This window comes from Meleagris gallopavo, chromosome 1, assembly GCF_905368555.1.
Source record: "Meleagris gallopavo chromosome 1, MGAL_WU_HG_1.1, whole genome shotgun sequence".
NCBI classification, from domain to species: domain Eukaryota; kingdom Metazoa; phylum Chordata; class Aves; order Galliformes; family Phasianidae; genus Meleagris; species Meleagris gallopavo.
Genome location: NC_139404.1, coordinates 481,772 through 502,863, shown reverse-complemented (window position 1 = coordinate 502,863; position 21,092 = coordinate 481,772). Strand labels below are relative to the sequence as shown.

Genomic DNA, 21,092 nt, shown 5'->3' with positions numbered 1-21,092 from the left:
CGTGACCTGGATGCAGTTTCCATGCTGTTGTTTGAAGGATCTGTAGACTTGCTCTGCAAACCTAGAGAGCAAAGCCGCATCTAATTGTCGCTGCTGACCACCGGTCCCAGAAACTGCAGAGGCACTCATGGCCACGTTTCTGCAAGGGCACCACTCCATCCGTGTCAACGTGCTCTGCCAGCCACATCAGTGTCCTGGTGTGTCTCTGTCTGCACCTGGAACACACAGCACGTCACCACGTGGGAGCAGCAGCAGCCACAGCCATCAGCCTGGGCTGGGAGACGCCTCCTGGATATGAGACCACACCATTAAGTGGACCTACAAGGACAAATTCCATACGTCTCGAAGTCTACTGGATCTGTCTGGCCCACGGCAGAATGGAGAAGGGAAACTCAAAGGAACCCTACAAGGGGTGCAAAGGAACTCACAGGGGTGCACGGAGGCAGCGCTGGCTGGGCTGCGAAAGGAAGGGGAGGGCTGGTGGTTGGACTTGCGTTGTGCAGCAACTGAACTGCCTCATAACAAAACTGCAAAAAGAACCTAGACTCAAACCTTTTTCTTTTTCTTTTTCCTTTTCTTTTTTTAAAAAAAGTCTTTAGTAACTATTTTCTCCAGTAGGTACCATAAAGTCTCTGGGCAGGACCCCTCCCTGCAGGTACAGGAGTGGCTCAGCTCTCCCAGCAAGCTTTGTCTTGAAGAAGCACACAGATACTCCCACTGCTGCCTCGGCTGTGATGCACAGGGAGTCAGGGCCCAGCCCAGGGAGATCGAGCCCAGTCTCCCCATCACCAGAGATCTCAGGGCACGAGAAAAATCGCTTTCCTCTGCGGAGGTGAACTCTAAGCAGCCCCTGACAACTGGAGCAGAGAGAAAAGATGGACTCCAAGTGCGGTCCTTAGGAGGATGGGGGCTTTTCTTCAGGGCAGCTCTCCTCTTGATCCGACAAATTCTCACTCCTCTTCTCCAGGTCAAAGCTCTGCAAAGAAGTAGGACAAGAAAATGCTGAAGAGCACGACAGCTACACTCTGCTATGGCTTTCAAAATCAGGTTAAAGCAGCATAAGCTCTTCAGAGGGTCACCACCTTACCCCTTCCCACCTAGATATGAGCAGCACCCAAACCCAGCGCTGCCAGCATAAGGCAAATCTTTCAGTTCCTGTGAAATTTTCACCCTTTGGTACAGGCTCTGCTTTCCCCAGGGGGAAGAGCTGCCAACCACCTCAGGTTCTACACCCTGCACTCCTTCCCCTCCTTCCTTACCTCCAGTTCTTGCATGACCTCATCCATGAAATCTCCCGAATTCTGTTTGTAAGTAACTGCCAGCTTGATAGCATCATTGAAGAGCTGACAAGAAAGAGAGAACTTTGTCGCTCAAAGCAAAGTGATGGGATTCTTTAATGTATGAAAACTGTTCCCATGGGGGAAAAACCCAACTCTACAACTACTTATAGTCAGTGGGACTGCCCCACTTCCTACTCCGTGCTCATAGCAGTCTCCATGTACAGAGCTGAGACACACAGCTGTGCTTTACCTTCACTACATTGGTGCCATCTGCAGCAGACACAAAGTAAAAGGGCAAACTGAACTTCCGGGCAAAGTTGAAGCTTTTCTGGGTCATCTTCATATCCGCTGAGGGGAAAAAAGAAATGGAGAAACAGTCAGTAAGGCACTGGTATGGAAAGAATGGGAAATGGGAAACGGTTGGAAGTTGAGGAGGGCAGATTTCAGTTGGCTGTCAGGGGGAAGTTGTTTGCTGTGAGAGTGGGGAGGTGCTGGAACAGCTGCCCAGAGAGGCTGTGGATCCCCGTCCATCCCTGGAGGTGTTCCAGGCCAGGTTGGATGGGGCCCTGGGCAGCCTGGGCTGCTGTGAGATGGGGAGGTTGGTGGCCCTGCATGGCACAGGGGGGTTGGAGCTTCGTGATCCTTGGGGTCCCTTCCAACCCAAACCGTTCTGTGATTCTTTCTGTGAAAGAATGCCAACAAATGCAGGGATGGTGGAACAGATGCAGACCAGAACCTAAAGCAGCTGGCAAGGCCTCCTCTTTGCAGTACAAAGCCATGCGGACCCTCCACAAAAGCTACAGGGTTTTAAAAGCTACAGCAGCACCAGGCAGCTGACAAGAAGACAAAGGAAGGGATGGGCTCTTGTTGCTTTATTCGTGTGCTTGATGCAGCCTGGAGGAAAGGCCTTCATTAGTGAGAAGAATCATGCCCTAAGCTCTAGCACTGAACCAAATGAACCTCCATAAACCTGGCTGTTTATTTGGTAACATACAGCCCTGAGGCACTAATCCTCAAGGATGTATCTGGACCCACAGAAGCATCTCATTCCTTCCCAACCAGACAAGAAGAGAACACCTTCACAGTCCTGAGGAGCTACAAGAGGAAGGCACACTCACCATCAATTTTGTTGGCCACCACAATGCAGGGGATCTCCGGGCGAAATTCCCTCAGCTCCTTGTACCAGTTGTTCAGGTTCTTGTAGGTGACTTTCCGCTGCACATCAAACACCTTCCAAAAAAGAACCAGCTATCACAGGTGCAACAGGACGGCTCCTGATAACCCACTGCACCAAACACGTGTACAGAACGCAGAATTCTCCCAGGAGGATGTCATGGGAAACTGCTCCTTGTTAGAAAGCACAACAGAGAAAAGGGAGAAGATCCAGCAAGCCCTGGAAAATGCAGCCAGGCTTTCTCTTTGCATGATGCAGGCAACAACCCCTCGTCTGCCTTTACATTCTTAGCACCACGACAGTGAACAAGCACTGGGACAGATCTGTTCTGCTGTCAGGGTCAGATGTGAGGATTCTCCATTATAACAATTATATTAAACCATCAGTGGAGTTGGCTGATAAAGATACAGCAATAAAGATATAGTGAAGAGTTAGAGCAACAACACAGACCAAGAGACAAAGTAGACTAGGAGTCAGGAAACAACACTCGTGTGAGCTATAAAAATGGGAAGCTCAAAGCACGTGGAAATAAGGAGGGCAGATTTCAGTTGGCTGTCAGGGGGAAGTTGTTTGCTGTGAGAGTGGGGAGGTGCTGGAACAGCTGCCCAGAGAGGCTGTGGATCCCCGTCCATCCCTGGAGGTGTTCAAGGCCAGGTTGGATGGGGCCCTGGGCAGCCTGGGCTGCTGTGAGATGGGGAGGTTGGTGGCCCTGCCTGCAGTGGGGGTTTGGAGCTTCGTGATCCTTGGGGTCCCTTCCAACCCAAACCATTCTGTCATTCTGTGAATGCAGTACTCTGCAGAACACGTTAAGACAGTTTTGTACTCTACAATTCAATACATCAGACACAGAAGAAGATAAGAGTGCCCTCTCCCCCACATGCCCTCTGACAGGACTGCTTCCAAGGAGCTGCATTTGGTTGTAAACACCACATTACTGGAAGTGCAGTGATGACAGAAAGGAAATTGAGAAGGAAAAGAACTCAGGGAATGCAGTCAGAGCACTGCAGGAATTAAGCAGAACACACCAACCACACTGGCTTTGTCAGGTAAGAAAACAAGGAACAATGTGGGAAAATTGTAAAACAACTGGAAGAGATAAAAAAAAAAATAGTACAGTGTAACTGTAAAAAGTAACATCCAGGCCAAACATCAGCTGGGACTTGTCAGCCAAAATCCCACCAGATCACAGAACCACAGGATGGCCTGGGTTGCAAAGGCCCACAGTGCTCATCAGTTCCAACCCCTGCTGTGTGCAGGTCGCCAACCAGCAGCCCAGGCTGCCCAGAGCCACATCCAGCCTGGCCTCGGATGCCTGCAGGGATGGGATGAGCATCCACAGCCTCCTTGGGCAACCTGGGACATCACCCTTACCATGATACAAGCGTGAGCTTTGTGGTAATAGGAGGCATGCATGCTCTGGAACCTCTCTTGTCCAGCTGTGTCCCAGAAATCTGTAAGATAAAAAAATAAATTAAAAAAAAAAAAAAAAAAAAAAAACCCTGACAAATTCAGGATGACACAACATCTCAACTTCTGTTTTTCTCACAACTTTAACCCAGGATGCAAACCCCAGCTCATCTAATCAGAGCCACAAATTAGGTTTCATCTCACTGATCTGAGACATTCTGGGGAGAAGAGTTACCACAAAACCAGGGCCAGGCTGGGCAGAACAGCCTCCCATGGGAGCTGCCCCACGCTGCAGCAGGGAACAGAGCGAGGCTGAAGGAGCTGCAGAGACAAATCATCGTGGGATGTCCACAACCCCCGTTCCCCTGCACTGTCGGTGACAGGAGGAAGAAGCAGCTGATGGGGATTTGGTGTTTGTTCTGTTCAGGTTCTCTTCATAGAATGGTTTGGGTTTGAAGGGACCTTTCAGCCCATCTCATTCCAACCCCCTGCTGTAGGCAGGGACACCTCCCACCAGCTCGGGTTGCTCACAGCCCCACCCAGCCTGGCCTTCAGTGCTTCCATGGAGGGGGCGTCCACAGCCTCACTGGGCAACCTGCTCCTTCGTCCCACGGCCCTCGCAGTAAAGAATTTCTTCCTAATTCCTTCCCCCAGGAGGAGTGCTTTGCCCACGACAAAAGTCAGCAGCGATCCGCCCATCCTTACTTCGACCCACGAGCCTTTTCTCACCTCGTTTTCTCCCCCTGTTCTTTTGAGGGAGGAGAACAAGCGGCACGGCACAGCCCGGCTGCGAAACGGCTCTGCGACGCTGCTCTTCGTCCCTCCATCTCGCTGCCCACACAGCGCCGGGCGGCACCCCCAGCCCACCGCCGGGAAGCCCCGCGCGGCGCTTTGCGTCCCGGCAGCACCGCGGCCGTCCTGCCTTCCGACAGAGCTTCCGACAGGGCTCCGCACTTACCCACGAGCACCGCCTTCCCGTCCACCCGCGCTCGGTGTCGGTACAGCGTCAGGGCGAAGGTGGAGAGCTGCTGAGGGCGGCTGCGCCCGCGTTAAGGAGCCGTCGGATGAACCGTCCCCGCCGCCGCCGCCGCCGCCGCCGCCCGCCTCCCGCCCGCCCCACCGACACCTGAGGGGCGCGGCCGGAACCGCGGATACAACCCGTCCAGCAGGAACCTCTCGAGCAGCCTGCGGGGAGACAGCGCGGCCGTCAGGAGCCCCGCCAGGCCCGGCCCGGCGCCCGGGGAACGCGCGCGGCCACGCACTTGGACTTGCCCACGGCGCTGTCGCCCAGGCAGATGATCTTCACGGCCTCCTCGGCGCCGGCCTCAAGCGGGGCCTCATCCCGGGGCTGCTCCGCCGCCTCCGCCATCGCTCCGCCGCCGCGTCCCCGCTGCTACGCGACACACGCGGCGCCGTCGCGCTCTGACGACGTCATCACCCGAGCGCCGTCGCGCTCTGAAGGCGTCGTCACCCGCGCGACGCCGCCTGGGAGGAGGGCGCCATGGCGGCCGCGGCGTGCTCCAAGCGGCCCCTGCAGCTGACGCTGGCGCTGCTGAAGCCGGACGCCGTTGCCCACCCGCTGGTGCTGGAGGTGAGGGCAGATCGGGCCGCCCCGCACCGCTCGGCCCCCTCGGGACGCCCTGGCGGTGCGCGCCTCCCGCCCAGCCGCTGCGCCTCTGCCCACAGGCCGTGCATGAGACCATCCTCAGCAACCGCCTCCTCATCGTGCGCGCCAAGGAGCTGCGCTGCGGGCGGGAGCAGAGCCGCCGCTTTTACCGGGAGCACGCGGGTAGGCGGCGCGGGGCTGCGGGGCGGGAAGGAAAAGGCCCTGGGGTGCTGGTGGGGAGCAGCACCGCGAGGCAGCGCTGTGCCCTCACGGCACAGAGCCGACTGCACCCTGGGGGCATCCAGAGCAGCGGCCAGCAGGGCGAGGGAGGAGGTCTGCACCTCTGCTCTGTGCGAGGACACCTCGCCTGGAGCACTGCGTGCAGATGGGGAGCGCTCAGCACAGGAGAGACACGGAGCTGTTGGGGTGTGTGCAGAGGAGGGCCGCTAAAAAGGTCTCAGGGATGGAGCAGCTCTCCTGCGAGGACAGGGTGAGAGCTGGGGCTGTGCAGGTGGAGAAAGGAAGGCTGCAGGGGGAGCTCGCAGCAGCCTTCTGTATCTGAAGGGCTGTGGAAAGGAGGGAATGGACTCTTCAGCAGGTCTGTGTGACAGGACAAGGGGAGATGGTTTCTAACTGGCAGAGGGAGACTGAGGCTGGGTGTAAGGAGCAAGGTCTTCACACTGAGGGCGATGAGGCACTGCACAGGTTGCCCAGAGAGGTGGTGCTGCACATCCCTGCAGACGCCCACGGGCAGGGGATGGAGCTCTGAGCACTGATGGAGCTGTGGGGGTCCCTGCTTATTGCAGGGAGTGGGAGCAGACGGCCCTGAAGAGCCCTTCTAACCCAAACCTGCGGGTTAGAATGACTGTGTGCAAGTCTCTTTCGACCCACACCATTCTCTGATTCCCCGAAGGCTGCTTCTCCCAGGGGTGGGCAGGGAGCACACTGGGTGGGTGCTGTGACTCAGGGTTGTTTCTCTCCCACAGGGCGATTCTTCTACCAGCGGCTGGTGGAGTTCATGGCCAGGTACCTGCTGTGCCACGTGGCGGGCAGTGCAGGGCACGAGGAGGGGATGGGGTGAACCCTGAGCAGCACGCCCACATCTGGAGGGCTCCACCTCACCGTGGGATGCATCTTGTCGGAGCCTGTGCTTGTGATGTGCTGAGGGTGAAGGCTTTGGACTGAAGGGTGGGCATTTGTCATGGAACAGCTCCGGTGTGACAAGAGAGCGCTCCGTGGGATGGCATCCCAGTGTACTGTGGTGCCATCACCTAGATGGAGGTCATGCAGATGCTTTGTTTCCAAGCTATCGCTGTCTACTGTGAGCTTGTCATAAGTATAAGAATGAAGAAGCTGCACCCTGTTATAACCTTACTCTTTCCTGGTCCCTTTTTCAGTGGCCCCATGTGGGCTTATATCTTGGCCCATGAGAATGCCATCTCCCTCTGGAGATCACTGATGGGACCCACCAAAGTGTTCCGAGCTCGAAATTGTGTCCCAGACTCCATCCGAGGAGCTTATGGCCTCACTGACACCAGGAATACCACCCATGGTTCAGGTAGGCTTTCTTGGCTGAGCATTGGGCAGGGACTGGAGCTTGGTGAGGGCTGAACAATGCTATTTTTGTCTGCCTTTGCTTTCTGTTCACAATTTGCTCCCTTCTGCAGACTCCACGTGCAGCCAGGCCTGGCACTTTACATCCGCAGCTTCTGCCTTTCCCTCTAAAGCAGCGCATGTTTTAGGTGCAAGATTAGCATCTCACCTCTTCCCTCTCTACTTACAGATTCCCCAGCGTCAGCCAGCAGGGAAATTGCCTTCTTCTTCCCAGAGTTCAATGAACAGCTCTGGTACCAGCAGGAGGAGCCACGTCTGCGCTGTGGGCAGATGTATTACAATGCAGAGAAGCGTGTCCACTGTGTGATCAGGGGTGAAGAAACAGAGTTGACATGAGTTGCACGGGGGTATGGTCTGCTGAGCTGGATAAAGCTGCTAGCCTCACTGTTTGGGTCGGTCCCATAGCAAGGCACAGAGTCATGACGTGTCTTAAGGACTGTGGGGAAAGGAAGGACAGATGAGCCTCGTGCTGTGCTGCTTGGGACTGTTGTTTGTGCAGCATACAGCTGCTGGGACACTCCTGAAACAACTTCTCCACTAGCAGTACTGAAAGTCAACATAGAGATGAAGCCAAGCACTTCCCCAGCCCTCGTGTGCTTATTTGTGTATGGCAGTGCAGGTGAACTCCTCCAAGGACTTGGCAGCCAGGGGGTGACTAGCATTGCTGATAATAGGCCCGTATTCTTACTGTCTGCTCTGTTCTCTCCTTCCCTTACGAAGGAAGGGCTTCATGGGGTGAATATGGAAAAAAATGCAGTGGTGAGCAGTGCAATAGTAACTCTTCTGTTATTGCTTTCCTGGATCCAAGCTGGGAGGAAAGGTGGCCTTCAGACTCTCATCAAAGTTCTTATCGTAAGCACCCAGTGGAGGGCACGGTTGGAAGTTGTTCTCAGTGGGAAAGCAGTTCCTTTTAGTCTGGGCTGACAACCCTGTGGCTGATCTTCTAGAAGGGATTGCAGAAAGCTGTGGAGCAGCCCAGTGCCTGTGAAGGATCATACATTGTTTGCTTTTAGACTTTCTGGAACGCGGGGTTGGTGGCTCTGATGGAACCTGAGAGTGGCTGTTAGAACTACGAATACTGTGAGTGTGTAATAAAGGCAATAATTCTGTGCAGGTGCACAGGCACCGCAGGAGTTCTGCCTGGAGCTCTTTACCTTCAGCCTCGTAACAGAATACCCAGTGGTGACTCAGACTGAATTGCTTCTGGTGCTGTGAGCTGAAGCACAGAGTTCCACATCCTTTGAAAGTTATGTTCCAAGTGTTTCAGCCATCAGATTGCTGGCAGGTTACTGTGTGGTGGGCACGAGGACTTGGGTTTGAGTTACTGTGAGAGCCCTGAGCTCGCTTACGTTCTCCTGTCTGATGCGTTTCGAGATCTGTCCGTGTGTGAGTCTTTGATCCATTTAAACTGTCCCCTAATAGTTTCTTCCAATACTGACGATTGTTTTTAATCAAGGTACTGGGTGAACTTTCTTTCACGTAATTCCAAATGCACTGAATCAGAGAAGGGGCCCTGGGAATGGACTTAGCATGAGTTTGTTTGCCTGACTCCCCATTCTGATGTTAAACACGAGTGTCAGTGACACTGAAGCTCTGCTGATTGAGTCCCAAATTAATTAGCGCGCTGTTCTGTCACGGATCACAAACAAGTTGCTCTTTGATTAGTTTAAGACAGCTGTGTTTGAGAAAATGTGAGTTGTCAAAGTGCTGCCATCCAGCTTCCTCGATTCGGTGCACTTATGTTCTTTCCTGGCTATTATAGGAGATTAAACACAGCCGTTGTTTTGTTTCAGGTACAGATGAGAAGAATCTGCTGAATGTGTCTGCATTTCTGCCTTGCTGCTTTTATTTCCACCCGCAGTACCCAAAGGTGGATCTGTTCATGACATGGACTTACCCAGACCTGAATTCCTGCTGTCATTAATGATTGATTCGTTATTGGTTCCCCAAATGCCTTATGCTGTGTGCTTATTCTGGTAACTACTGATCTTTACTAATTTTCTCCACCTTCCTTCTTTACATCGTTTGCTTTTATGATGTCAACTGGGGATGTCATTACGTGGTAACTCCCAGCTCTTTGTTCATCTGAAGTGTTTCTTTTTCACAATCCCTGAAACAAATCCTTGAATTCCAAGTACTGATCCTCCATCTCAGCGTCATGCTTTCACATACTGTTACAGATCCTGGTTGGCATTGCTGGGGTCAAGTTAGTGCTGGCATGGATAAGGAATTGGTGGAAAGGCTGCCGACAAAGGGTGTGATCAGTGGTTCTTTGTCCAGGTGGAGGCCAGAGAGGAGCGCTGTCCCCCAGGGCTCTGTCTTGGGACCAGTGCTCTTTAACAACTTCATCATTGAGTGCACCCTCAGCAGACACAGTGGATGGAGGGGATGCCATTCAGACAGACCTCAACAGACTTGAAAGGTGGGCCTGGGTGAACCGAATGGGGTTCAACACAGCAAAGTGCAAACTTTGGGATTTGGGCCGGAGGAATCCCAGGCATCCATACAGACTGGCAGGAGCAGTCCTTGAGAGCAGCCCTGCGGAGAAGGACCTGGGAGTCCTGATGGATGAAAAACTGAACGTGAGCCAGCAGTGTGCTCCTGTAGCTCTGAAAGTAAATGGGATCCTGGGCTCCATCAGCAGAGGGGTGGCAGCAGGGACAGGGAGGTGATTGTCCCTCTCTGCTCTGCCCTCATGAGGTCCCATCTGCAGCACTGCATCCAGGTCTGGAGCCCCAGTACAAGAAAGACAGGGAGCTGTTGGAGAGGGTCCAGAGGAGCCACAAAGATGATCAGGGGGCTGCAGCACCTCTCTGCAAAGCCAGGCTGAGGGAGCTGGGCTGTTCGGCATGGAGAAGAGAAGCTGCGGGGTGACCTCAGTGCAGCCTGCAGGACCTCAAGGGAGCCTGCAGACAGGAGGGGAGTCAGCTCTTGGAAAAGGGAGAGAACAGCAGGACGGGGGAATGGTTGGAAGGTGAGGGAGGGCAGATTTCAGTTGGCTGTCAGGGGGAAGTTGTTTGCTGTGAGAGTGGAGAGGTGCTAGAACAGCTGCCCAGAGAGGCTGTGGATCCCCGTCCATCCCTGGAGGTGTTCAAGGCCAGGTTGGATGGGGCCCTGGGCAGCCTGGGCTGCTGTGAGATGGGGAGGTTGGTGGCCCTGCATGGCACAGGGGGGTTGGAGCTTCGTGATCCTTGAGGTCCCTTCCAACCCGGGCCATTCTGTGGTTCTGTGACACCCTTCTGCGAGCACAAGAGCTCTCCATCCCCCAGCAGAAGAAACTGAGCAGAGGAGGCGGGCGGCCGGCATGGCTGAGCAAGGAGCTGCAGCTGTGCCTGAGGGACAAGAGGGAAATGTACGGGAAGTGGAAGCAGGGTTGTGTAGCCTGGGAGGAATACGGGGCTGCTGTGTGTGTGTAGGGATAGGATTAGGAAAGCCGAGGCGCAGATGGAGCTGAACTTGGCGAGGGGTGTGAAAGAAAACAAGAAGGGGTTCTACAGGTCCATAGGCGGGAGGAGACCGGCCAAGGAGAGCGTTCCCCTCTGATGAAGGTAATGGGGAGCTGCCTTCCTCAGGCATGGAAAAAGCTGAGGTGCTCCGTGAGTGCTTTGCTTCGATCTTCACGGGTGGTCAGGCTCCCCCCCACGCCTGCCACGACCCGAAGCTCTGGGTGTGGGTGAGAGGAGCCGATTCCACCCATGGGCACCTGGACAGGCTGGAGTAGCGGGGCCGCGAAAACCTAACGAGGCTCAGTGAGGCCAAGTGCAGGGTGCTGCATCGGGTCGGGGCAATGCCAGGTACGGATGCAGGCTGGGGGAAGATGTCCTGGAGAGCAGCCCTGCGGAGAAGGAGTTGGGGGTCCTGGCGGACGAGAAGCCGGACACGAGGCGGCAGTGTGCGCTCGCAGCCCGGAAGGCCGACTGTGTTCCGGGCTGCATTAAAAAGGGGTGGCAGCAGGGACAGGGAGGCTCCATCAGCGGCTCCGAGCAGCGCACACAGCGCAGCGCTGCGCTCCGCTAACGGCGCTCGGCGGAAGCCGCCAACAGCGCGAAGGCGACCCAGCAGCGCCCCCTGCGGGACACAGCGCCAACACCCTCCAACACCCCACCTGCCCGGAGGTACCGCCACCGCCACCGCTCTGCCTTTCACCACCAACACTCCTCCCCTCCCGGGGAGGTGCACCGTGCCCGGAGGTACTGCCATACCGGGACGATGCGCGGAGCGGAGGGAGCAAGCTCCGGGTCCAACTCCCGCGCCCAAAAATCCGTTTAATATAAAGTCCTCTCATCGAGGACGTATCAGATATTAAACTGATAAGAACAGATACTACACTTGATCTTAGCCAAAAGGCCGAGAAGCGATACTCCACTTTTTTCCCGCTGCCCGCCGGACCCTGCGCGCCCCACCGACATCTCACGGACGCGCACGCGCCGCCCGCAACGACCCCTCCGTCGCCGCCCCAGCCCCGCTCCCCACGCCGCACCGCCCCGCTCCGCTCCCGCTCCGCCACGATGGCGGCTCCGCCGTTCCCGGTTTCTTCGTTTCTCAGCGCTACCGCCGGCCCCTGCGCCGCAGATTACCATAGCCCCGCCCCTGTCTGTAGGCCCCACCCCCCCCAGCCCCGCCCCTCCCGTCTCCGCCTCCCGGGGTCGCGCGGCGCGGCGGTGCTGCTGCGCGTGCGCACTGCGATCGGCGGGGGTAGCGCGGCGGCCCTCGTAAGGGCTGTGCTGGGGGCGGGGAGACGGCGGGGCCGGGGCTGCGGTGCTCCGTCTGCCGGGCCGTGCTGGCGCCTCCAGGCGCTCTCGGCTCGGTTCCGCAGCGCGTTCCCCCTCTCTCTGCCTGCCCACGTTCGGCCGTACGGAGCCGCGCCTTTTCTCGCACGTCGATGCCACGCGGTGCAGCGCAGAGCAGCGCAGCGCTGCCCGAAGCCGGGCGCGGTGCGAGCCGCACGCCCGCTTTCCGTCTCGCCTTTTTCCTTCCGGCTCCCGTCCCACGAGGTCCCGCTCGGGCCGCTTTGCTGCAAGAAGTCCGGCCGCTCTCTCCCGCGCTCAGCGCTCGCTGGCCGTGACTCTGAGCTCCTCGCCCCTCCCCGCCCTCCGGTTGCTCTCCGTGCCCGCACAGCCCCGAGGAGCGGCCGCTCTCCTGCCCCCTTTCCCCGCACGCGGCAGCTCCGTTCCGGCAGCGCCACAAGAGCGGCGCGCAGCCGGGCAGCGCGGGAGGGGTTACGGCCGGCACAGCGACGGGACCGCGCGTGGATCCAGCCGTGCCCGACGGCCCCGGGAGGGTTGGACGAGCGATGGGACGCCGGAGTTGGAAGGGACCCAAACGATCACCGAGCTCCAAATCCCCGCTGTGGGCCGTGTGCCCCCAGCTCGGGCTGCCCGGCTCCCGTCCGCACCTCGGGCAGCTCCAGGGATGGGGCACCCACAGCTCTGGGCAGCGGTGCCAGCGCCGCACCGCCTCTGGCCGAAGGATTTCCCCGCATCCGACCTCACTTTCCCTTCTCTCAGTTTAGCCCCATGGGAATCGAACGTTGTTTCTGCATTAGAGCCAGGTAGGAATTTGTATTTATTTCACGGTCTCTGCTGCCGCGGCTCTTTTCGGGCACCTTTCAGCTTTACTGGGGGGTCTCTGATAGTTTTCATCACTTGTGCTCCAGATGAACCTTCCCCAGGACTGCACGCTCGCTACACAGCGCAGTGATTTACAGGCGTGGAGATGAGGTGGATGCAGTTGGGTGCGGGCACAAAGGCTGCAGCTCCCGTCTGTCCGTCCATCCGAAATACCTCTGAGCCTTCAGTTAAAGGCAGGTCAGACAAATCAAACACCCCGATGTTGGAGAGCTGCCAGTATTTGGTGCTGCACAGACAAGACCCGAGCAATAGAGAACACGAGGAGCAGAAGGTAAATAATTGGCAATGTCCGTGCACAGATAGCAAGAGTCTGCGTCTGGACAGCACGGATCCGTACGTAATATTTTCTCACACACCTTGCAAGAATATCCCGCAGGAGATTGCTCGAACCAGAGAACAAACCGTGAGCTGCCCATCTGACCTCAGTCTCCTCTTTCAGTTTAACGCCGTTCCCCCTCCCCTGCTGCGCTTCGGCCCCTTCAGGCGCTGAAGGCCGCAGCGCGGTGTCCCCGCAGCCGTCCCTTGTCCAGGCTGCACAGCCCCTCCCTCGGCCTCTCCCCACACACAGCCGCAGCCCCCCGCCATCGCCGTGCCGTCGTCCGGCCCCGCTCCCGCAGCCGCACGGCTCCCGCGGCCTGAAAGGGGCTCCAGAGGGCGGACAGACGGGGCCGGTCCCCGCCCCGCCCCACCGCTCCTGCGCCGGAGCGGCCCGGGCTGCGGCCGGCCTCAGCTGAAGGCGGCCCAGCAGCGCCCCCTGCGGGACACAGCGCCAACACCCTCCCTACACCCCACCTGCCCGGAGGTACCGCCACCGCCACCGCTCTGCCTTTCACCACCAACACTCCTCCCTTCCCGGGGAGGTGCACCGTGCCCGGAGGTACTGCCATACCGGGACGATGCGCGGAGCGGAGGGAGCAAGCTCCGGGTCCAACTCCCGCGCCCAAAAATCCGTTTAATATAAAGTCCTCTCATCGAGGACGTATCAGATATTAAACTGATAAGAACAGATACTACACTTGATCTTAGCCAAAAGGCCGAGAAGCGATACTCCACTTTTTTCCCGCTGCCCGCCGGACCCTGCGCGCCCCACCGACATCTCACGGACGCGCACGCGCCGCCCGCAACGACCCCTCCGTCGCCGCCCCAGCCCCGCTCCCCACGCCGCACCGCCCCGCTCCGCTCCCGCTCCGCCACGATGGCGGCTCCGCCGTTCCCGGTTTCTTCGTTTCTCAGCGCTACCGCCGGCCCCTGCGCCGTAGATTACCATAGCCCCGCCCCTCGTGCACAGTTCCCTGCCATTCGGCGCGGCATCGCAGGCCCCGCCCCCACACCTGGCCCCGCCCGCCCCTCTCCGTCTCCCGGTGCCGCCGGGCGACACGACGGGTGCCCGGCAGCCTTGGCACGAGCTGGCGGGGCTGGGATCCGTCACTGCGGATTTGTCCCGTTCCTCCAGAGGACGAAGCTCAGTGCGGCTCAGCAGCCGCGCGCTGTGTTACGCAGCGCTTCGCACCGCGCCTCCGAGCGCCTCAGCGACGCCCCGCCCCGCGTTGCGGTGGCCGCAGCCCTGGGGCCGCTTCTCTTTTCCGCGTTCAGCTGCAGGCGCTGGGGCCGGGAACCGGCGCGGGAACCCATAAGTCACCCCGAATGGGTGCAGCCACCAGAAGCCTCAGGGCCTCGTCCTTACAGCGGTCCCGAAATGACAGAAAGTTGCCACCCCGTAGCTGCAGCCGTGCTGGGGCCGGGAGGCAGCGGTGCTGCCCCACGAGGACCAGGACGTGACATCCTCGGAAATATTTTCACGTACGATTTAGAAGTGGCGGTAGCAGCGAATGGTGTCGTGTCGATCCCTTCCCTCCCACCTCCATCCCTCTCGCACTCAGCTCCCTGCAGCTCCGTCTCCAGGCGCCGGTGCTGACAGCGCTGCCCCCTGGGCTCCTCCTCACCGCTCTTCAACCCCTGCAGCCCCACAGGCACAGCGGGATTCAGTGCGTCCTCTGCTGCACCCACACAGAACTGATCAGAACGACACAAGGTTGTGGTTCGACAAAAGCTGTAATGGTGTAAAGCCAACAGCCACAGCTACAGTCAAACAGCGCCGGGAGCGATACGTGCCAGAGCCAAAGTCAGACAGCAGCTCGGAGCGATGGCACCGTGTCTCACTCCGACTTATAGGACGGAGACGAGGTTCTTTTAATATTATATACCCGGCGTGAGATTAAGAAACAACGGTTCAAATGTTGGTCCGACCACTTTATTATAATCCTAATCAGAGACGGGGAAGGGAAGGAGGGCGATAGAAAAGAGAGGAAAGAAGCAAGAATTGCGTAAAGCGGGGATGGTCACCACCAGGATCCAGCAGCGATCCCGTTGCGCGACGTTTCGATGGTCCGAGGTAGAAGCAGCAGAGTGGGGAGAGAGAAGCAGCGTGGCCGGCCTTGGGCAGCAAGCAGGCGGCAGAAGGAAGTCGCGGAGCCGATCCAGGAGGAAGCAGCAGGGCTCAGCAGGCCCAGGGGAGTCCGCCAGCACGCAGGAATTCCGTGGTGAGGGATCTGATGGCAGACACCTACCCTCATGGTTTTCAGTTTCTCCTTTTATCCTCCTTTTCCTCCTGCCTACGTGACATCCCTGGGCGCTTGAGCAAGAGTCATGTGAGTATCCCCCGAGATGGCCATCATCCTGAGATAAGTCCACACAAAAGACCTCTTCACATCTATTTAGCTGCAGCTTATCTTCCTCTCCTTGCCCCTGGCCTTGTCCATCAAAGTTCTCCAGACTTTGTGAAAGGATTTCACAACCTTTGCCCAGGACTTGCCTGGACTCGGACAAGTCCATCTGTGTCCCCAGCAAGCTTTGAGACACTGATGTTAACAGAGTATCTTACACACCGCTGTGTGCCACGGTGGTGGCACGGAGAGAAACAGAGAAACCCAAAAGGAGGGAAATACCTCCATCCTCAGATCCAGCCAACAGCGGGTCAGCACCACGGGATGGAACACTGCTCAGCGCTGTGCTCACACTGCACTGCTCCCACGTCATACAGAAGGGCATTAGGAGGAGAGATCCCGACCCTTCCGACGCATCCATCTCAGCATGGTGAGATCTTTAAGGCCACTTCTAACCCAACCAGTTTCTACCAACTGACAGTTCTTAAGGAACAGGGAATTACATCACTGTCCCAAGAGATGAGCAGCAACAGCTGCATTGTTACACGCAGAGTTAAGCGCAGGAGTGATGGAAAAAGGCAGATGGAAGGATTTTCTGATGGCTTTGCTGTGGCCAGCAGCCTTGCAATGACTTTAAAGCTGATAGGATTGGTTAATCTGGGAACGCCTTCTGCTTCCAGAGGACGAAGCTGTCGGCTCTGCTGCACACCCACAGCTTCTCAGTGTGGCAGAGGGCTGAGCTGATCCTGTCCCCATTCAGGTACGCACATCGGCCTCCGCCTCGCAGCTGGAACCTGAGCACAGAGGGAGCAGAATGGGAAACCCAATCCCAGCCCATCCCAAACAGACCCTGTCGGAGATCCCAGACAGACAGACGGACGCACGCACTGACCAGTTGGTGAAGGCGCTGCCGTCGGCCCATGTCCAGTGCTCGTCCCCTTCTGCCCTGTGCAGCCCAATCCAACAGTTTGCCGGGCCCAGGTACCGCAGCATGAAAACCTTTGAACAAACCAGGTGTGATTGGAGCAGCTGGAGCTCTTTCCCCCCTCAGGCCCACATCTCAGCTCCCACCTCACTGCAAGGCATCTCCTCGTGCCTTTGGCATGGGGCCAATTGGGGGCACCGGCAGCAGTCGGTGCGGCCCCACAAGGGTGGGTTTCCCACCCCCGTGTTGGCACTGCGGCTCACGCCCCGCTCTCACCCTCTCCTCCTCCGTGTCCACGGTGGCCAGGGAAGCTCCGAGGCGCTGGCACTGCTCCCTGCTGCTGTTCCAGTCACTCTCGTTGTCCGAGAAATAAAAGCATTTCCCTTGGAAACCGAGCCAGGCGTTGGGGCAGACGTGGGAGAAGCCTGTGCGAGGTGAGCACAACTCACAGTGCTGGAGCACTGAGAGGGAGAGAGTTGGGCAAATGAGAGGCAAAGAGCTGAAATAATTGTGATTAAATTGTGATTAAACTGTAATGCACTTGGAAAGTTATGTCCTAGTTGCCATCACAGAAACATGGTGGGATGACTCCCATAACTGGAATACCGCCGCTGAGGGGTATTGGCCCTTCAGAATGGATAGGCAAGGGAGGAAGCCTGGGGGTTTTGCCTTCTGTGTCAAAAAGCAGATAGACCGTGAGGAGCTCCTTCTGAGAACCAGTCAGGAACACGTTTAGAGACTGTGGGTTAGAATCAGAGATAGGACTAAGAAAGGCCAACTGGTGATAGGGCTGTACTACAGGCAGCCTGATCGAGGGGAGATTGTTGAAGCCTTCTTGCTTCAGCTGCAGGAGGCGTTGTGCTCACAGCTCTCGTCCTGGTGGGGGCTTCAACCATCCTGATATGTGTTGGAAAAATCACACAGCAAGCTGCAAGAGGTCCAGGAGGCTCCTGGAATCCACTGATGATAACTTTCTGGTCCAGGTATTGGACAGACCGACCAGAGGTGAAGCGTTGCTGGACCTGCTGCTCACCAATACGGAGGGAATCAGTAATGGTGTTAAGGCTGGGGGCAGTCTGGGCTGCAGTGACCACCCTGGTCAAGTTGGTGATCTCAAGGAATGTGGGCCTGGCAAAGAGTGGGGTAAGAATCCTGAACTTTGGCAGAGTAAACTTTAAGCTCTTCAAGGAATTGCTGGCCAAGATCCCCTGGGATGCTGTCCTTAAAGACAAAGATGTTGAGGAGAGCTGGCTGCTTCTCGAGGATGCCTTCCTGAGAGCACAAGAGCTCTCCGTCCCTATGAACAAGAAAGCAGGCAGAGGAGGTAGGAAAACAGCATGGCTCAGCAAGGACCTGCTGGGCAGCTGAGGCAAAGAAAGGTGCACACAAGCTCTGGAAACAAGAGCATGACACCTGGGAAGAATACAGGGACTTGCAGACGTGTGATCAGGAAAGTCAAGGCACAGGCAGGACTGAACTTGGTGAGGGATGTGAAAAACAATATGAAGACATTCTACAGCTACATTGGCCAGAAGAGAGAGGTCAAAACGAGTGTACCTGCTTTGGTAAATGTAAAAGCAGAACTGGCTTCAATGGATGAGGAGAAGACTGAGTTCTTTGCCTCGGTCTTCACTGGCAGCCAGGATCCTAATATTTCTCACGTCCTTGAGACCTGCACCCCTAAACCTCTAGGTGGGGATGAGCTGAGCTCACTGCAGCATTCTAGGACCTAGAGGAAGCCTATAAACAGGAGGGGACTCAACTCTTTAAAAGGGTAGATAATGTCAGGACAAGGGGAAATGGCTTTAAGTTGAAGGAGGGAAGACTGAGGTTGGATGTCAGGGGGAAGTTCTTCACAGAAAGAGCGTGAGGTGCTGGAACAGCTGCCCAGTGAGGCTGGGAATGCCCCGTCCATCCCTGGAGGTGCTCAAGGCCAGGTTGGATGGGGCCCTGGGCAGCCTGGGCTGCTGTGAGATGGGGAGGTTGGTGGCCCTGCATTGGTGGGGGGTTGGAGATGGATGATCCTTGAGGTCCCTTCCAACCTGGTCCATTCTGTGGTTCTGATTCTGTGAATTGTATTTTTGTTCTGAATGATCTCCAGCAGACGTGGGCTTGGGATGCACGGCCGTGGGGCGACGGCCTCGCAGCGGTTGCAGAGGTGGGGAAGGTGGAGCAGAAGGTGGTTTGGGGCACCAGGTGGGCGCCCCAGGACGTGGGATGGGGGCTGTGCTTGGGGAGCAGCTCAGGGCGCTGCAAAACCCCATCGTCCCCCATCCTACAGCCACAGTGGGATGCTGGGTGGCACTCACCTCTCCCAAACACCAGCGCTGCGATGACGCCCACCAGCACTCCGCTCACAAAGAGCAAAAGGGCGGTTTTCCTTCTGCCCACGTTCCATTTGCAGCCTGGTGGGGCAGAGAACAGATGGGATCGGGCTCTGTTCCCCCATTCAGCCCTTTCCAGCTGCGTTCCAGCAGAGAATCACAGATTCTGTTCTCTGACCCCTTTCTGATCGTTGGTTTTCTTCTGCTGAGAAATGCAGCATTGCTTCCCGCTGCGGCATATCTGATTGTTGCTCTGCTGCTGCCATCGTGTTGGATGGTGGAGCTGAGATCTGCCTGTCCTGTTCTGGGAGCTGGGAGAGCGGGCGGGAGGGAGAGAGGAGACGCTGAGTGGGACTTTAAGTATTAGAAGGGCTTAAAAGCAAAGGAATGCCTTGTCAGCATGCAAAGCTGAAAGATCCACACGGACTTCAGCTGCACCAAATGAGCCACAAATGGCCCCAAATGGACACAGACAGCCCAGAAGTGGGGACACGCTGCCCCAAATGCACACAAGTGGCACCGAATGGACTCAAAACAGATGCAAACAACCCCACAGTGCCCCCAGATCAGACCTAATAGACCAAAACTGCCTCAAAGTGACCCAAACTGATGCGCAACGGTTCCAAACGGACACAAATGGCCCTGGAATGGCTCAAAAGGCATCGGAACGGCCCCCAAACCTCTCAGAATGGATCCACAAGGCCCCCACGTTGCGGTGGCCGCGGCCCGGCCTGCAGTGCGGGGCTCCTGGCGGCCGCGGGCTGAGCGGTGCTGACTTGCGGAACCGGACTCCAGCAGCACAAAGTAGTTATAGGCGCAGGTGCGGTTATTTCAGCACAGCGCATCCCCCCGGAGGCGAGGGAGGTTCCTTCTGCCTGCCCTGCGTACCGCAAAGCAGAAGCGTGTTTGTAAGCCAAGCTCACGCGTGTTCAATACAGTCCTGCAGTTCATCTACATATTCATTGCTTTTCCGGGAATTCCTTGACGTAAAATTCCTCCCCCTGGCGCATGCATCGCGTGCAGTGAGGATCCCTGCCGGCGGTCTTTGGGGACGCAGAGTTGTCTTCCTCGCTCTGCCGAAACGGCCGAAAATGGCGTCAAACGGACGGGCGCCGCCCACAGTGCCACAAACGGCCATAAAGTCGCTGCCCTCCCCGTCTCCACTCCTTTTTCTCCTTCCCTTCCCTCCCGCCTTCCTTAATGTTTCCTTTGCCCCTCCCCTTATCCCTGCCTCCTCCCCATCCCCCTCTCCCCTCCCCACCCATACCTGTGGCCGTGGGCGGTCCGGGGCCCCTGCAGGACCGCAGCCGCCCAGGTTAAGGTTCGTCCGCCGGAGGAGCTGCTGTGCGGAAGTCGGCGCTCCGCCCATAGGGGGCGCTGTGCGGACGTCGCGGCGCTGCACGGCGGTAGGGCGCGGCGCGGTGCCCCCCCCCCCCGCTTCTGTCCCCGCTGTGCCCGGCGCTGGGAGCCCTTCTCCCCTTCTCCCCATCGGCAGAAGAAATTCGTCGCAGAGCTTCGTCACCCTCACTGTGAAGACGTTCCTAGTCGTATTTGTGCTTCTTTCTGTGCTTCTGTTTGTTACCGTTTCCTCTTGTCCTGTTGCTAGGCACTGCTGAAAAGAGATTGGCCACGTCCCGTTGCCTCCTGCACGTTAGGTATTTATAGACATTGATCAGCCTTCCTTTCCCCAGGCTGAACAGCCCCGGGTCCCCCCCCCCCTTTCCCCATAGGGAGCTGCTCCCGGCCCCGGACATCCCTGTGCCCTCCGCGGGGCTCTCTCCAGGAGATGTCTGTCTGTTTTATCCTGGGAGCCCAGAACCGGACGCAGCGCTCCAGGTGAGGCCCGAGCAGGGCAGAGCAGAGGGGAGGATCACCTCCCTGCCCTGCCGGCCGCGCCGCCGTTACCGCAGCCCAGCATCCCGTCGGCCTCTCGGCCACCGGGGCCACGACAGCCCGTCCTCCCTCGGGGCCCGGGGGGCCCTCCGCATCCCGGAGCTCCCCGCACTGGCGGCCCGGACCGCCGCCTCACCCCTCGGCTGGCCCGACGGGGTGCCCGCACGGAGCCCGCAGAGGCTGCGTCCCCTCGCTCCGGGTCGCCGCCTCGGCCCGGCAGCTGCGACGGTGCGCACCGCGGTACTGATGGGAGGCAGCGGCAGCCGGGAGCGCTGAGAGCGGGGCAGAAAAGAACTGATGACATCACCGTCCCTGCTCTCTACCCCCAGCACAGAGCTGCCGAACACGCCGTGCTCGCTTTTACACGCGGATCGGGGCGGGGCGGATGCTGGAAACCGGCCCTTCGTGCCGGCGCTGCTATCAGAGCGATTCCCGCATGCGCGGGGAGGCCGAGTTTGGGCTGGCACTGACTCGCTGCCCGAAGTTTTGCTGTAGGAATAAGCTGCTATGGGAGGTAGGCATGGCGGGGAACTTTGCGTTGTCACCGTTACAGGTTGACGGAAATGTCCCATGAGA

At 57.7% G+C, this 21,092-nt stretch overlaps 3 protein-coding genes and 2 non-coding genes across 17 annotated transcripts; 1 reads left to right on the top strand and 4 right to left on the bottom strand.

The window, feature by feature from the left end:
- Nucleotides 1–553: 553 nt before the first annotated feature.
- On the bottom strand, nt 554–5,319 carry LOC100539487 (RAB, member of RAS oncogene family like 2A). Of its 4 annotated transcripts, XM_085239116.1 has the most exons (8): nt 5,124–5,311; nt 5,017–5,046; nt 4,820–4,899; nt 3,826–3,905; nt 2,399–2,510; nt 1,531–1,628; nt 1,260–1,343; nt 554–976 (listed from the first exon to the last, which is right to left on the bottom strand). In XM_085239116.1, the coding sequence occupies exons 1-8, from the start codon at nt 5,228–5,230 to the stop codon at nt 896–898; spliced, it is 672 nt and encodes a 223-aa protein (XP_085095242.1). In that variant the 5' UTR covers nt 5,231–5,311; the 3' UTR covers nt 554–895. The 4 variants fall into 4 exon arrangements, with proteins under 4 accessions (XP_085095242.1, XP_085095120.1, XP_085095299.1 ...); XM_085238994.1 differs by lacking the exon at nt 2,399–2,510 and having other exon boundaries at nt 4,591–4,899; nt 5,124–5,314; XM_085239173.1 differs by lacking the exon at nt 1,260–1,343 and having other exon boundaries at nt 5,124–5,313.
- LOC104916465 (nucleoside diphosphate kinase 6, mitochondrial-like) lies at nt 5,295–9,218 on the top strand. 4 transcript variants are annotated; one of them, XR_014887283.1, is made up of 6 exons: nt 5,296–5,452; nt 5,548–5,650; nt 6,454–6,493; nt 6,865–7,025; nt 7,251–8,161; nt 8,875–9,032. XR_014887283.1 is itself a non-coding variant. In XM_085239344.1 (6 exons), the coding sequence occupies exons 1-5, from the start codon at nt 5,363–5,365 to the stop codon at nt 7,415–7,417; spliced, it is 561 nt and encodes a 186-aa protein (XP_085095470.1). In that variant the 5' UTR covers nt 5,296–5,362; the 3' UTR covers nt 7,418–7,428; nt 8,875–9,032. The 4 variants fall into 4 exon arrangements, 3 of the variants coding, with proteins under 3 accessions (XP_085095532.1, XP_085095470.1, XP_010725807.1); XM_085239344.1 differs by having other exon boundaries at nt 7,251–7,428; XM_085239406.1 differs by lacking the exon at nt 7,251–8,161 and having other exon boundaries at nt 5,295–5,452; nt 8,875–9,218.
- A 2,031-nt stretch (nt 9,219–11,249) lies between these two features.
- LOC116216260 (U2 spliceosomal RNA) lies at nt 11,250–11,440 on the bottom strand. Its single transcript, XR_004158713.1, has one exon. It is a non-coding gene; the product is annotated as a U2 spliceosomal RNA (small nuclear RNA).
- A 2,111-nt stretch (nt 11,441–13,551) lies between these two features.
- Nucleotides 13,552–21,088, bottom strand: LOC100547397 (C-type lectin domain family 2 member D-like). 7 transcript variants are annotated; one of them, XM_010718482.4, is made up of 6 exons: nt 19,891–20,112; nt 18,802–18,934; nt 18,609–18,704; nt 16,576–16,760; nt 16,267–16,373; nt 13,552–16,168 (listed from the first exon to the last, which is right to left on the bottom strand). In XM_010718482.4, the coding sequence occupies exons 1-6, from the start codon at nt 20,110–20,112 to the stop codon at nt 16,027–16,029; spliced, it is 885 nt and encodes a 294-aa protein (XP_010716784.2). In that variant the 3' UTR covers nt 13,552–16,026. The 7 variants fall into 7 exon arrangements, with proteins under 7 accessions (XP_010716784.2, XP_085092042.1, XP_085091788.1 ...); XM_085235916.1 differs by lacking the exon at nt 19,891–20,112 and adding an exon at nt 19,512–19,656; XM_085235662.1 differs by lacking the exons at nt 18,609–18,704; nt 18,802–18,934 and adding an exon at nt 20,653–21,088 and having other exon boundaries at nt 19,891–20,267.
- On the bottom strand, nt 13,567–13,757 carry LOC116217699 (U2 spliceosomal RNA). The gene has a single exon (XR_004162384.1). It is a non-coding gene; the product is annotated as a U2 spliceosomal RNA (small nuclear RNA).
- Nucleotides 21,089–21,092: the final 4 nt, after the last annotated feature.